Raw genomic sequence first — 16,793 nt, 5'->3', positions numbered from 1 at the left:
AGTTTCTGGCACTGCTCAGGTGTTATGAGAGCCCAGGTTGCTCTGATAGTGGCCTTCAACTCTTCTGCGTTTTTGGGTCTGGCATTCTGCATCTTCCTTTTCACAATACCCCACAGATTTTCTATGGGGCTAAGGTCAGGGGAGTTGGCGGGCCAATTTAGAACAGAAATACCATGGTCCATAAACCAGGCACGGGTAGATTTTGCGCTGTGTGCAGGCGCCAAGTCCTGTTGGAACTTGAAATCTCCATCTCCATAGAGCAGGTCAGCAGCAGGAAGCATGAAGTGCTCTAAAACTTGCTGGTAGACGGCTGCGTTGACCCTGGATCTCAGGAAACAGAGTGGACCGACACCAGCAGATGACATGGCACCCCAAACCATCACTGATGGTGGAAACTTTACACTAGACTTCAGGCAACGTGGATCCTGTGCCTCTCCTGTCTTCCTCCAGACTCTGGGACCTCGATTTCCAAAGGAAATGCAAAATTTGCATGGTTGGGTGATGGTTTGGGGTGCCATGTCATCTGCTGGTGTCGGTCCACTCTGTTTCCTGAGATCCAGGGTCAACGCAGCCGTCTACTAGCAAGTTTTAGAGCACTTCATGCTTCCTGCTGCTGACCTGCTCTATGGAGATGGAGATTTCAAGTTCCAACAGGACTTGGCGCCTGCACACAGCGCAAAATCTACCCGTGCCTGGTTTACGGACTATGGTATTTCTGTTCTAAATTGGCTCGCCAACTCCCCTGACCTTAGCCCCATAGAAAATCTGTGGGATATTGTGAAAAGGAAGATGCAGAATGCCAGACCCAAAAACGCAGAAGAGTTGAAGGCCACTATCAGAGCAACCTGGGCTCTCATAACACCTGAGCAGTGCCAGAAACTCATCGACTCCATGCCACGCCGCATTAATGCAGTAATTGAGGCAAAAGGAGCTCCAACCAAGTATTGAGTATTGTACATGCTCATATTTTTCATTTTCATACTTTTCAGTTGGCCAACATTTCTAAAAATCCCTTTTTTGTATTAGCCTTAAGTAATATTCTAATTTTGTGACACACGGAATTTTGGATTTTCATTTGTTGCCACTACAAATCATCAAAATTAAATGAAATAAACATTTGAATGCATCAGTCTGTGTGCAATGAATAAATATAATGTACAAGTTACACCTTTTGAATGCAATTGCTGAAATAAATCAAGTTTTTCAAAATATTCTAATTTACTGGCTTTTACCTGTATATACATATAGATATATAAAGATTTAAAAAGTAGCAATAAAAAGTGCAATGACGATGATAAGAACCGAATAACAAATATAATGTATAATTTATTTAAGTTATTTTGGTTAGTTTGGAGAAACTTAGAACATCAGGAGTTACACACTTTTACTTATTTTCCAAATATTACTGAAGATAACTTTTTGTACTTTCAAGGAAACATTTTAACACACTGGGCATATTTTCATTGAACAACAACCACAATGACATTTTATATACAGAAAAAAAGGGACAAGTTTATGGAAGTATTATTGTAGCAAAAGTATTTGCGTATCTCAATCTGTGTCTAATACGATTCACGTGTTTGTGTACTACTTTGTGTGTCTGTATGTCAGTCTCTGTGTGTTTAATCAGATCCGCCTGTTCATGTTTTAATTTGCGTGTCCGTATTTCGATTGTGTGTGTGTGTGTGTGTGTGTGTGTGTGTAAAAATGTGTTTGTGGGAGACCGGACCTGCCCCCATGGGGCCCGGCCGGTCACCAGGCAACTAGAGGTGCCATAGAGGAGGTGCCTTAGAGGTCGGGTGTTTGTGAGCTGGGCAGCAGTCAAAGGCGAGGCCCTTGGTGGTCCAATCATCAGCTACAGAAGCTTGTTCTTGGGATGTGAAATGCCACTTCACTGGGGGGGAAGGAGTCTAAGCTGCTACACGAGGTGGAGAAGTTTCGACCTGGGCTCATGAACCAGTCAGCTCGAGGGGGGATGGACTCTCTTCCACTCTGGTTTTGCCGGCGCTGGGAGGTGACGGGTAGGGGTGGCAATACTTGTCGCCCCGCGGCCCAGAGTCTATAAGTTGGAGTTTAACCCAGTGGACGAGAGGGTCGATTCCCTCCGCCTCTGGGTGAAGGCATGGGTCCTAACTATTGTTTGTGCTTTTGCACCAAACAGCAATTCTGAGAACCTGTTCTTTTTGGAGTCCACAGAGGAACTACTGGAGAGTGCTCCTTCAGGTGAATCCCTTGTTCAACTGGGGGACTTTAATGCTCACATTGGCAACAACAGTGAAACCTGGAGGAATAGCCGCCCGGATCTGAACCAGAGTGGTATTTTGTTATTGGACTTTTGTTCTCGTCCCAGATTGTCCATACTAAACACCATGTTCAAACATAAGGGTGTCCATATATACTCTTGGCACCACGACACCCCAGGCTACAGTTCGATGACTTTGTGGTTGTATCATCGGATTTGCGGTCTCATGTTTTGGACGCTCGGGTGAGGAGAGGGGCGGAGCTTTCAACCGATCACCACCTATTAGTGGGTGAGGATACCGGACAGACCTGGTAGACCCATACGTATAGTGAGTGTCTGCTGGAAACATCTGGCAAAATCTCCTACCAGAGAGAGTTTCAATTCCCACCTCCAGAAGAACTTCGAACATGAGTGAGGTGCTGGATATTAAGTCCAGTTGGACCATGTTCCGTGCCTCTATTGTTGAGGCAACCGATCGAAGCTGTGGCTCCAAGGTGGTCGGTGCCTGCCATGGCGGTAATCCCAGAACCCGGTGAGGAATGCCGCCGAACTGAAGGAGTCCTATCGGGTCTTTTTGGCTCATGGGACTCCGGAGGCATCAGACTGGTACTGACAGGCCAAGCAGTGTATGGCTTTGGCGGTTGCAGAGACAAAAACCATGGGAGGGGTTTGAAAAAACCATGGGGAACAACTTTGGGACGGCTTCGAAGTGATTCTAGACCACCAACCGCTGCCTCAGGAAGGGGAATACATGCACTGTCAACACCGTGTGTGGTAAGGATGGTGTGCTGCTGACCTCGACTGGGGACGTTGTGGATGGTGGAAGGACTACTTCATAGACCTCCTCAATCCCACCGACACGTCTTCCAATGAGGACACAGTGAAGTGAAGACTCTGTAATGGACTGTTCTATTTCTGTGGTTGAGGTTGCCGAGGTATGCATCTCCTCGGTCACAGGGCCCCGGGGATAGATGATATCCGCCCAGAGTTCCTAAGGCACTGGATACTATGGGGCTGTCTTGCGTGGACATTGGGGGTAGTGCCTCTGGATTGGCAGATTTTGGGTGGAATCGCAAGGTGTGTTCCAACTTTCGTGGGATGATACTCCTCAGCCTTCTTGGTAAGGTCTATTTAGGTGTACTGGAGAGGAGGCTGCACTAGATAATTGAACCTCGGATCCAGGAGGAGCAGTGTGGCTTTCGCTCTGGACCATCTCTGTACTCTCAGCAGGATCCTTGAGGCTGCATGGGATTTTGCCCAACCAGGGTACATGTTTTTTTGTACTTGGAGGAGGCATTCAACCGTGTTTCTTGGGAAGCCCTGTGCTCAGAGTGTATAGGGTATTCGACCGCCTGATTGTGGCAGTCTGCTCCCTGTATGATCAGTGCCAGAGCTTGGTCTGAATTGATGACAGTAAGTCGGACTAGCTTCCAGTGAGGGTTGGACTACGCCAGGGCTGCCCTTTTTCACCGATTATGTTTAGAACTTTTCTGGAAATAATTTCTAGGCGCAGTCAGGGCGTTGAGGCGATCCAGTTTGGCAGTTGCACGATTAGTTATTAGTTCTCTGCTTTTTTGGCGGATGTTGAAGTATTGCTGGCTTCATCTAGCCAAGATCTACAATTATCACGGAATCGGTTCGCAGATGAGCGTGAAGCGACTGGGATGAAAATCAGCACTTCCAAGTCTGAGTCTCTGAGGGAATTAGATCCTGTACCAAGTGGACGAGTTCAAGTACCTCTGTGTTTTGTTTATAAGTAAGGGACGAGTAGATTGTGAGATTGACAGGCAGATCGGTGTGGCTTCTCCAGTGATGCATACCCTGTATCGTCATGGTGAAAAAAGAGCTGAGCTGGAAGGCAAATCCCTCAATTTACCGGTCGATCTACTTTCTTATCCTCACCTATCATCATGAGGTTTGGGCTATGACCGAAAGGACAAGATCACGGATTCAAGCGGCCGAAGTAAGTTTCCTTTGTTGGGTGGCAGGGCTCTCCCTGCTATGTCATTTGGGTGGGGCTCGGATTAAAGCCACTGCTCCTCCACATCGAGAAGAGACAGATGAAGTGGTTCAGGCATCTGGTCAGAATGCCCCCCAAACGCTTCCCTTGGGAGGTATTTTAGGGCACATCCGACCGGTAGGAGACTACGGGGAAGACTCTGTCTCGGAACGCCTCGGAATCCCCCCGGGAAGAGGTGGACAAAGTAGCTGGGGAGAGGAAAGTCCGGGCTTCACTGCTAAAGCTGTTTCCCCTGTGACCAGACCTCAGATAAGCGGAAGAAGATAGAATGGAATCGATTTACAGACACAAATTAAAAAGCGCACATGCAGATCTGGGCAGCACAGTGGAACAGGGGTTAGTGCATGTGCCTCACAATACGAAGGTCCTGAGTAGTCCTGAGTTCAATCCCGGGCTCGGGATCTTTCTGTGTGGAGTTTGCATGTTCTCCCAGTGACTGCGTGGGTTCCCTCCGGGTACTCCGGCTTCCTCCCACCTCCAAAGACATGCACCTGGGGATAGGCCCCTCCCACCTCCAAAGACATGCACCTGGGGATAGGTTGATTGGCAACACTAAATGGTCCCTAGTGTATTAATGTGAGTGTGAATGTTGTCTGTCTAGCTGTGTTGGCCCTGTGATGAGGTGGCGACTTGTCCAGGGTGTACCCCGCCTTCCGCCCGAATGCAGCTGAGATAGACTTCAGCACCCCCCACCACCCCAAAAAAGAGACAAGCGGTAGAAAATGGATGGATGGACACGCAGATCTGATTACACACACATATTGAGATACAGACACACAAATTAGTACACATATACACAAATGGATATATGCTACAGTTTTGCTAAAATAATACTTCCATAGAAACTTGCAGATAAATGTTTTTCACTGGATAAAATGTTATTTTATCTTGAGCCAAAAAAACAACCTAATTTAGTTGTGTTTGTTTTTTCAGGATCTATTTGAAGATTAATGCACTTCATTGAACAACAAAAAATACATGATTTTGAACAGAATGAAAACACCTTGTAGCGTATAAGTCAGGGGTGCTCACACTTTTTCTGCAGGCGAGCAACTTTTCAATTGATCAAGTCGTGGGGATCTACCTCATTCTTATATATCATTTATATTTACTTATTTATGAAATGTATGTTTTTGTTAACAAGGTAAAGGTGTTTAATGATAATGCAAGCATGTTTAACACATATAGTTAATATTGTTGAAAAATTAAAGGTGTTTAATGATAATACAAGTATGTTTAATAAATATAGTTAATATTGTTAACAAGTTAAAGGTGTTTAATAATAATACAAGCATGTTTAACACATAGTTAATATTGTTAAAAAATTAAAGGTGTTTAATTAATGATAATACAAGAATGTTTAATACATATACTTAATATTGTTAACAACTTAAAGGCGTTTAAAGATAATACAAGCATGTTTAACACATATAGTTAATATTGTTAACAAGTTAAAGGTGTTTAAAGATAATACAAGCATGTTTAACACATATAGTTAATATTGTTAATAAGTTAAAGGTGTTTAAAGATAATACAAGCATGTTTAACACATATAGTTAATATTGTTAATAAGTTAAAGGTGTTTAAAGATAATACAAGCATGTTTAACACATATAGATTCCTTTCTTTCATGAAGACAAGAATATAAGTTGGTGTATTACCTGATTCTGATGACTTGCATTGATTGGAATCAGACAGTGGTGCTGTTAATGTCCGCATTTTCGAATGGAGGAGAAAAAAAGTCCTCCTTTCTGTCCAATACCACATGAAAGTGGTTGGTTTTTGGCATCTTATTTGTCCAGCTTCCGTACTCCTTTGTATACACTTTACAAGAAATACATTGTTGGCAAACTCCGTAGCTTGCTAGCTTGTGCACGCCAGCTTTCTGAGACTCTTATTTTGTTAGCACAACTGTGCAACTGTGCAGTCGGTCTTTGGAGTTTTGACGACAGGTACGGTGCCAGAGTCTGTTGAAATAAAGTTAAAGTTAGTTAAAGTCCCAATGATTGTCACACACACACTAGGTGTGGTGAAATTTGTCCTCTGCATTTGACCCATCCCCTTGTTCACCCCCTGGGAGGTGAGGGGAGCAGTGGGCAGCAGCGGTGCCGCGCCCGGGAATCATTTTTGGTGATTTAACCCCCAATTCCAACCCTTGATGCTGAGTGCCAAGCAGGGAGGTAATGGGTCCCATTTTTATAGTCTTTGGTATGACTCGGCCGGGGTTTGAACTCACAACCTACCGATCTCAGGGCGGACACTCTAACCACTAGGCCACTGAGTAAAGTGTTTCTCGCCTTCCAGTCGGTAATTTTAATGAGCTGGCAGCAGCCAGCGTCATCTCAGAAGACCCTCGGGTGCCGTGAATGTCAATCAAGTGACGAAAGTGACGTCATAGTGAAGATTTATGATCGCTCATTTTTAGGACTATTTTTTTAATGCCTGGCTGGTGATCGACTGACACACCCTCCGAGATCGACCGGTAGCTCGCGATCGACGTAATGAGCACCCCTGAAGTATACATGTGTTTCATTGGGAACACCAACAATGACTCATGTTAGCTTTAAGGATGCATTTGAAGGTCCTTCACATGCTTTTTATTGGACAACTACAAAAATAACTTCATTTGGTTTTAAAAAAAAAGAAAAATAGTCAAAAAGTTTGAAAATACTTTAAACACCTTTCACTTTCATTTGTTTTGTATTTCTTCCAGAAATGGCAACTTTTCTCAGTTTTAGGGCTCTATTTGAAGATACAGTACATGCTGATAGCAAAAGTGTTGTTTTTTTCTGACAAAAGGGGGAAAAAAACGTAGCATTTAGAGATAAAGACTTTTCATTTGACAACAGCATTGTTGTTTTATAATTACTGTATAAATAAAACAAAAATACATTTTCTTTGTTTTAAAGAAAATATTTGCAGATACATTCTATTTATCGGATAACAAAGTGTTTTTAGCTTTATGTCCTGAAGACAACAGAGGTGTGGACTCGAGTCACATGACTTGGACTCGAGTCAGACTCGAGTCATGAATTTGATGACTTTAGACTCGACTTGACAAAATGTAAAAAGACTTGCAACTCGACTTAGACTTTAACATCAATGACTTGTGACTTCACTTGGACTTGAGCCTTTTGAATTGACATGACTTGACATGACTTGCTACTTTCCCCAAAACCCAAAGATGAAAAAGTTATTCGGGAGCGCTCCGTATTTTTCATTGTGTACTTGTCTATCAGCGTTGCGTGTGTCAGCTGGTGTGCTCTCAGTACAACAGCCAATCAAATTAGATCTACTTTGTTTTCATCACACAGCATTCATCCAATCAAATTGCAGGACAACCAACGAAGAAGACATGTCCAAACCACACGCCAGTGAACAAAAAATGATACCTAAAATCATTTTGTTTGGGTATAAAAATTACGAGGTGGTCAACACAAAACGGTTTGCAGTATGCAACACATGCGGTTCCAAAATGACTGATGGAGAGGCAACAACTTCCAACTTCGTCCGGCATTTGAAGTTGCACAAAGAACGGTAAGTTTTGAATGTAACATAACGTTTATTGGCTAAGTAACGTGACTTTTATTTGCTGTGTAGTTAAATCAGTGAGGCTGTAAACTCACTGCTAACGTTATAACGTTATTGCAAACACGGGAATCTGTTGCAGTTCACTACCTTATTCATACTTTTTGTTCAGTGATTTTTTTTAAGCAGGGTTATGTTAGTCAATATATCACACGTAACGTTAGACGGCGGTCAGCAGCACCGCGTATTTTAGACACCTAAAAAAAGACAAAAATAGTAAAATAAAGGTCAGTTAAAATGTATACTATATTATGAATATGTGTACCGTTTTAGCTAGCTTCCTGACATACTGTTGGTTGTTTACCTCAGTGGTACCCAACCACCGGGCCGCGGTCCGGTACTGGTCCGTGGATCGATTGGTATCGGGCCGCACAAGAAATCATTTTTTTTTCTTTTCTTTTTTTAATTAAATCAACATAAAAAACACAAGATACACTTACAAGTAGTGCACCAACCCAAAACAACTCTCTCCCCCCTTTTGTTCTGGGCATTGAACATGAAGACTCTTCCTTCACTGTTCCGAGTGGCCATGAGAGTCTTGGCAGTGCCTGCCTCCAGTGCTCCAGTGGAGCGAGTTTTCAGCCATGGTGGCATCATACTACGCCCCCATCGTGCACAAATGACTGACAGACTCTTGGCTAATTTGGTCTTTTGCAAATGCAATGCAGCATAGGGCCCTGACATATAAAAAGTACAACTTTTTTGTTATGTTCACGTATATGTCATGTTTTTTCAATGTTAACACTTTTGTACAAATAAGTACATTTGCACTTTATTTTTCAATGTGTTTGTTCTGTAAAGGAATGAGTTAATGTTTAAAATGACTGGTTAATAGTGCTATTATAAAGTGCAATGTCAGCACAATTTTCTTTCCTGCAATTTAAAATGCACTTGTTTTAATAAATAAATACAGCGTTTGAAAAGCATACACAATCTGTGTTAATATATTAGTCTGTGGTTAAAAGGACTTGAAAGGACTCGAAACTCAAAATGCAGGACTTAGGACTTGACTTGAGACTTTCCAGTCTTGACTTTGGACTTGACTCGGGGCTTGCCTGTCTTGACTCGGGACTTGACTCGGACTTGAGGGCAAAGACTTGAGACTTACTTGTGACTTGCAAAACAATGACTTGGTCCCACCTCTGGAAGACAATAATGATGACTGCGCTTTGTCTTCCGGACATATTTGGAGATAAATGCTTTCAATTGAATCCACGCTGTATCAGAAATGTCACTTTCATACTTACTCCTGTTTTTAGACTGTCAATATCACCACTGCAGCAACAGGACTCGGTTTGGAGCGCGCATGTGATACTTTAGTGGCTCAGGTCAGGAACACAACTTTTACACTGGAAACAAACCTTCAATGTGGAATACTGACATGGCTGTGGTGCAGACTTTTGGTGGAAAGAACCTGCTGCGTGTGGGTGTTATATTTCAGCGAGGCATCATCATCCTGCTGCTGTTCTGTCTTCCATGCTGGGGTCTGCTCCTCAATGCCCAGGCCATACTGCTGCTCCTAGGCCAGGACCCTGAGGTGACCCGGTAACTAACCGTCACCATAGATCGTTAGCAGCAGTCAGGAGAACTTCTTTGTGCTCAATCAAAACTTTGTTTCCAGAATCGCTCAGCTGTACATTACGGCATACCTTCCAGCAATACCCGTAAGTTATGTGTTTTTTCTGCCACTGTCACTCGTTCATCCTTTCACCGAAACGACTGATTTAAGTCCTAAATGTTTATCTTGTCTATACGTCCTTTAGGCCTTGTTTCTACATTACCTGCAGGTGTCCTACCTACAGAACCAGGTGTGACACACAGCTCAGAACACACCTGCTAGTGTGATGTGTGACCTTGTGTCGGTTCAGAGCCCACATAAGGGCAAGGAAAAACTCACAACCCAGTGGGATGTCAATGTGAATGACTATGAGAAACTTTGGAGAGGACTGCAGATGCAGGTGACACCCCCCCCTAGGGGAGATCGGATGCAATGGACGTCGAGTGGGTCTAGCATAGTATTGTGAAAGCCCTGTCCATAGTGGATTTAACATAATAGTGAGAGTCCAGTCCATAGTGAATCTAACATAATAGTGAAAGTCCAGTCCATAGTGGATCTAACATAATAGTAAGAGTCCAGTCCATAGTGGATCTAACATAATAGTGTGAGAGTCCAGTCCATAGTGGATCTAACATAATAGTGTGAGAGTCCAGTCCATAGTGGATCTAACATAATAGTGTGATATCCAGTCCATAGTGGATCTAACATAATAGTGAGAGTCCAGTCCATAGTGGATCTAACATAATAGTGAGAGTCCAGTCCATAGTGGATCTAACATAATAGTGAGAGTCCAGTCCATAGTGGATCTAACATAATAGTGAGAGTCCAGTCCATAGTGGATCTAACATAATAGTGTGAGAGTTCAGTTCATAGTGGATCTAACATAATAGTGTGAGAGTCCAGTCCATAGTGGATTTAACATAATAGTGGGAGTCCAGTCCATAGTAGATCTAACATAATAGTGAGAGTGCAGTCCATACTGGATCAACATAATAGTGAGAGTCCAGTCCATAGTAGATCTAACATAATAGTGAGAGTCCAGTCCATAGTGGATCTAACATAATAGTGTGAGAGTCCAGTCCATAGTGGATCTAACATAATAGTGAGAGTCCAGTCCATAGTGGATCCAACATAATTGTGAGAGTCCAGTACATAGTGGATCTAACATAATAGTGAGAGTCCAGTCCATAGTGGATCTAACATAATAGTGTGAGAGTCCAGTCCATAGTGGATTTAACATAATAGTGGGAGTCCAGTCCATAGTGGATCTAACATAATAGTGTGAGAGTCCAGTCCATAGTGGATCTAACATAATAGTGAGAGTCCAGTCCATAGTGGATCTAACATAATAGTGAGAGTCCAGTCCATAGTGGATCTAACATAATAGTGAGAGTCCAGTCCATAGTGGATCTAACATAATAGTGTGAGAGTCCAGTCCATAGTGGATCTAACATAATAGTGAGAGTCCAGTCCATAGTGGATCTAACATAATAGTGAGAGTCCAGTCCATAGTGGATCTAACATAATAGTGAGAGTCCAGTCCATAGTGGATCTAACATAATAGTGAGAGTCCAGTCCATAGTGGATCTAACATAATAGTGAGAGTCCAGTCCATAGTGGATCTAACATAATAGTGTGAGAGTCCAGTCCATAGTGGATCTAACATAATAGTGAGAGTCCAGTCCATAGTGGATCCAACATAATTGTGAGAGTCCAGTACATAGTGGATCTAACATAATAGTGAGAGTCCAGTCCATAGTGGATCTAACATAATAGTGTGAGAGTCCAGTCCATAGTGGATTTAACATAATAGTGGGAGTCCAGTCCATAGTGGATCTAACATAATAGTGTGAGAGTCCAGTCCATAGTGGATCTAACATAATAGTGAGAGTCCAGTCCATAGTGGATCAACATAATAGTGAGAGTCAAGTCCATAGTAGATCTAACATAATAGTGTGAGAGTCCAGTCCATAGTGGATCTAACATAATAGTGTGAGAGTCCAGTCCATAGTGGATCTAACATAATAGTGAGAGTCCAGTCCATAGTGGGGCCAGCAGGAGACCATCTCGAGCGGAGACTGGTCAGCAGCGCAGAGATGTCCCCACCTCGAACACAGGCGAGCGGTCCACCCCGGGTCCCGACTCTGGACAGCCAGCACTTCATCCATGGCCACCGGACCTGTGACCCCCCTTCCACAAGGGAGAGGGGGGCAGAAAAGAAAAGAGACGGCAGATCAATTGCTCTAAAAAGGGGGGTCTATTTAAAGGCTAGAGTATACAAATGAGTTTTAAGACGGGACTTAAATGCTTCTACTGAGGTAGCATCTCTAACTGTTACCGGGAGGGCATTCCATAGTACTGGAGCCCGAATAGAAAACGCTCTATAGCCCGCAGACTTTTTTGGGGCTCTGGGAATCACTAATAAGCCGGAGTTCTTTGAACGCAGATCTCTTGCCGGGACATATGGTACAATACAATCGGCTAGATAGGATGGAGCTAGACCGTGTAGTATTTTATACGTAAGTAGTAAAACCTTAAATCAACTGACCGGGATGGAGGAGTTTGCGTCTCCCAATAGTCCTTTGAGCCATGTTGCCCGGGCTTCTTCTTGAGCTGGTGCGCAAGGTAAAACAATCCCAGCTGGATCTAGTCGGTCTCACTTCAACACACAGCAAGGGCTCTGGAGAAGGGTTGGACTCGTTTCCACTCTGTCATCGCCAGCAGTGAGAGGCGACAGGCGAGGAGGGGAAATACTTTTTGCCTCGTGGTTCAGAGCCTGCATGTTGAAGTTTAACCCGGCGGACGAAAGGGTAGCCTCCCTCCACCTCTGTGTGGGGGGATGGGTCCTGGCCGTTGTTTGTGCTTACACACCAAACGGCAGTTCAGAGTACCCACCCTTTTTGGAGTCCCTAAAGGGGATTCCCTTGTTCTACGGGGGACTTCAACGCTCACAATGGCAATGACAGTGAGACCTGGAGAGGTGTGAAAAGAGGGGGCGGAGCTTTCAACTGATTACCACCTGGTGGTGAGTCGGCTCCAAAGGTTGGGGAGGATGCCAGACAGACCTGGCAGGCACAAACGCATAGTGAAGGTCTGCTGGGAACATCTGGCAGAGTCTCCCGCCGTAGAGAGTTTCAATTCCCACTTCCAGAAGAGCTTCAAACATGTTACGAGCGAGGCGCTGGATATTAAGTCTGAGTCGACCATGTTCCGTGCCTCCATTGTCGAGGCAACCAATCAGAGCTGTGGCCACAAGGTAATCCCAGAACCCGGTGAGGGATGCCGCCGAGCTGAAGGAGTCCTATCGGGTCTTTTTGGTTCATGGGACTCCAGAGGCAGCAGACTGGTACTGACAGGCCGAGCAGTGTACGGCTTTGGCGGGTGCAGAGAAAAAAACTCGGATATGGGTGGAGTTCGAGAAAGCCACGTACAACGACTTCAGGATATTTTCGAAGTGATTCTTGACCACCAACCACCGACTCAGTAAGGGCAATAAATGAATTGTCAACACGGTGTGCGGTGGACAGTGTGCTGCTGACGTAGACTGGGGATGTTGTGGATCGATGGAAGGAATACTTCAAAGACCACCTCAATGCCACCTGCATGTCTTTCAATGAGGAAGCAGTGCCTGGGGACTCCGCGGAGGGGCTCTCTTATTTCTGGGGCTGAGGTTGCGGAGTTAGTTAAGAAGCTCCCCGGGAGTGGATGAGATCCACCCGGCGTTCCTTAAGGCTCTGGATGCTGTGGGGCTGTCGTGGTTGACAAGACTCTGCAGCATTGCGTGGACATGTGGGGCATTGACATCAACCCGACTTCGGATAAGCGGAAGAAGATGGATGGATGGAAAACACCTCAATATTTTGACACAAATGCAATTGTATTGTCAGCATGTTGTACAGGAAGTTTGATCTAAAGTCCTGTCAGTGTGTATTTTGAGGCGTAATTTGCCACTGAGCACGCCCGTCGGAGTCTCCTCACTCATCTTTGCACCGACGTACGCACTGACTTGATCACTGATCGTACACTTTTTCGGAGACTATCGCAGTTAAGCTGAAGGAGCATTTGAGGTCAAAATAAACTGGGGGAATTCATCTGTGCTCGTTCATGATTATTGCCTGAATTTTTTGTACATATTCGTAGGTGTTAGCGCTAATATTTAACTATAGTACATCTAAATTATAGATGTTAATGTATGGTGAAGCTATTATTTAATTATTACTGTTTACATACTTGACCGCAGCTTTTTTGTATTAGTAGGCATTGTTATAAAACTGACTAAAAGTGATCCATTTTGCCTTTAGAAGTTGGCATAGCTGGATGGAAATGTATTTTTTTCTTAGTTAAAAAAAAAATATGCACATATATCATACTTGCCAACCCTCCCGGATTTTCCGGGAGAAATTCAGCGCCTCTCCCGAAAACCTCCCGGGACAAATTTTCTCCCGAAAATCTCCCGAAATTCAGGCGGAGCTGGAGGCCACGCCCCCTCCAGCTCCATGCGGACCTGAGTGACGTGTTGACAGCCTGTTCACACGTCCGTTTTCCCACAATATAAACAGCTAATGATCGAGGGCCAGTTCTTGGTTTCTTATGTGGGTTTATTGTTAGGCAGTTTCATTAACGTCCTCCCAGCGCGGTAACAACACGCAACAACAGCAGTCAAGTTTCCGTCTACCGTAAAGCAGTTCGTCTGCCGTAAACAGCAATGTTGTGACACTTTTAAACAGGACAATACTGCCATCTACTGTACATGCATATGTGACCCACCCATAATGTGTCACATTTTTGTGTTGATTTATTTATTTTATTTTGTGGTTTGAATTCGTTTTTGGAGCTGTCATTCCACATTTATCAGTATTCACATTGGTCAGTAGGGGGCAGTAGGGCGTTTCTTCCCAATTGAATGCTATCACCTGCAGACCGGAAGTGTCTTGTCATTCTGATGAGAGCGACCAGTCTGTGAACAATTGAAACGTCCTGTGTGCTTTTTCCTCCTGTATAACAGGTTAGTTTTGGTGAATCAACTCACTGAATAATATCCATGTGATCTTTATAAGTTTAAGTACACATTCTGATGGTGGAGCCTAACTCTAAAGTGTTTGTGAGTTGTAGTTTGTATTTGTGAATGAATCCAGTGCACAGCTGCAGTAATCAATACAAAAAGGCGACGTGAGTGCGCAATGTTTATATAGGAACTTCTGATCCTAATTCAGACTCCCAGATTAGAGCTCCCGTTTTCTTATTGATTTTATAATGTATATTTGTATAATGTGTGTGTTCTGAAATAGTGACAGAGAATAGAACAAGGATGGACAATTCAACCCTTAACTCAACAATGAGTAGACGAGTGTTGTGTGTGTAATGTGTAAATAAATGAACCCTGAAATTCAAGTATTTATTTTATTTATATATATATATATATATATATATATATATATATATATATATATATATATATGTAATAAAAAAAAATATATACATATAGCTAGAATTCACTGAAAGTCAAGTATTTATTATATATATATATCTTAACCATGCCCCCGCCCCACCCCGACCACGCCCCCCACCCCCACCTCCCGAAATCGGAGGTCTCAAGGTTGGCAAGTATGACATATATAGAGGCTTGATGTGGCTATTCTTTGTTTGGGTCACTTCTGATATTTGCATTATAACATTTTGCTAGGCAGAGTTCATAGGCCTCAACTGTAACTTAACAGAATGCAATATGCACATTTGAAATACCGTATTTTCTGCACCATAAGCCGCCCTGGGTTATAAGCCGCGCCTTCAATGAACGGCATATTTCAAAACGTTGTCCACCTATAAGCCGCCCCGTGTTATAAGCCGCATCTAACTGCGCTAAAGGAATGTCAAAAAAACAGTCAGATAGGTCAGTCAAACTTTAATAATATATTAAAAACCAGCGTGATGTGGGCGCGCATGGAGTCGTATATCAACATGGACGGAGCTGCGTGAAAAAAGCCACCCGGCCTCTTCGCGTAAACTTCCCTTAACCACTCGCTCATCTTTTCTTCATCCATCCATCCCTTCGAGTTAGCTTTTATGATGACGCCGGCTGGAAAGGTCTCTTGGCAAGGTCTTCCTTTTGAATATCACCATGGGTGGAAGTTTCTGGCCATTAGCATGGCAAGCTAGAACCACAGTGAAGGATGACTTCTCATTCCCTGTGGTGCGAATATTCACCGTACGTGCTCCCGTTGTATCCTCAGTGCGGTTCACAGGAATATCAAAAGTCAGTGGAACCTCGTCCATGTTGATAATGTTCTCTGGCCGGATCTTTTTTTCAGCTATCTTGTTTTTACAATATGCACGGAAAGTAGCCAGCTTTTCTTGAAAGTCTTTAGGCAGTTGCTGTGAAATAGTAGTCCGTGTGCGGATGGAGAGATTGCGTCTTTTCATGAACCGGAAACCTGTCGCTTAGTAGGAGCCATTTTGTGGTCTTTACAGATGTAAACACACAAAGGAAATGAAACGTAATATCCGCGCGCTTCTTCTTCTTCTACGCGGGCGGGTGGTTGCTTACAGTAGAAGAAGAAGCGCTTCCTCTTCTATGGGGGCGGGTGCTTACCTTGGCGGTTGCTTGCGTAGAAGAAGAAGCACTTCCTCTTCTACGGGGAAAAAAGATGGCGGCTGTTTACCGTAGTTGCGAGACCTAAACTTTATGAAAATGAATCTTAATATTAATCCATATATAAAGCGCACCGGGTTATAAGCCGCACTGTCAGCTTTTGAGTAAATTTGTGGTTTTTAGGTGCGGCTAATAGTGCGGAAAATACGGTAGCTAAATTGTCAACCTGGGACACAAAATAACATGTTTATATGTACACATTTGTGTCATAATTGAACCAATGCTGGGTAATGATTCTAAAATAAATATTGAAAAACTGCAATACCAATTGTATCCTCTGTTGTCAGGGTATAATACTTCCACAGATGTACACTTCAGCCATGGCAAACATTGCCAGCGTGGTGACAAACTACGTCCTTATTAAAGTGCTCCATCTAGGGGTTTAGTGAGTACACACACACATCCATCATGTTTAAGATATTAAGTCATTTGTCATGTCATGTGATTGTGATCTGATGTGCCTTTCAGTGGATCTGCAGCAGCCAACACCTTGTCCAAGATCTACATCTGTGTCTTCCTGTTTGCTTACATACGGTGGAAAAAGCTGCATAAAACAACATGGGGAGGTGATTTGTCTGTATCACAGAATTGATCATTGAGGATTATGCTCGGTTTTGATTGACACTGTCCCAAATGTATATTTTTAGGATTACGTTTAATATTGTTGTTGTACTTTCAAGTGCATCAGAGTGTAATGGTTCAACAAAAGTAGGGAAAGTAAGAAGGCACTGATTAA

General features: G+C 43.5%; 1 protein-coding gene across 2 annotated transcripts in view; it reads left to right on the top strand.

Moving 5' to 3' along the window:
• The window catches only part of LOC133614865 (multidrug and toxin extrusion protein 1-like), a 38,266-nt gene that overhangs the window by 888 nt on the left and 20,585 nt on the right, over positions 1-16,793 (top strand). For both annotated transcript variants that reach the window (XM_072915028.1, XM_061973215.1), the window contains exons 3-8: positions 9,110-9,178; positions 9,247-9,395; positions 9,472-9,514; positions 9,614-9,658; positions 16,345-16,442; positions 16,526-16,623. In XM_072915028.1, the coding sequence (XP_072771129.1) occupies positions 9,110-9,178; positions 9,247-9,395; positions 9,472-9,514; positions 9,614-9,658; positions 16,345-16,442; positions 16,526-16,623 (502 nt within the window). The remainder of the gene's footprint in view (positions 1-9,109; positions 9,179-9,246; positions 9,396-9,471; positions 9,515-9,613; positions 9,659-16,344; positions 16,443-16,525; positions 16,624-16,793) is intronic.

Source organism: Nerophis lumbriciformis, linkage group LG17 (genome assembly GCF_033978685.3).
Source record: "Nerophis lumbriciformis linkage group LG17, RoL_Nlum_v2.1, whole genome shotgun sequence".
NCBI lineage: Eukaryota > Metazoa > Chordata > Actinopteri > Syngnathiformes > Syngnathidae > Nerophis > Nerophis lumbriciformis.
The sequence above is the reverse complement of the archived record's forward strand: the minus strand, read 5'-3'. Positions and strand labels throughout refer to the sequence as shown.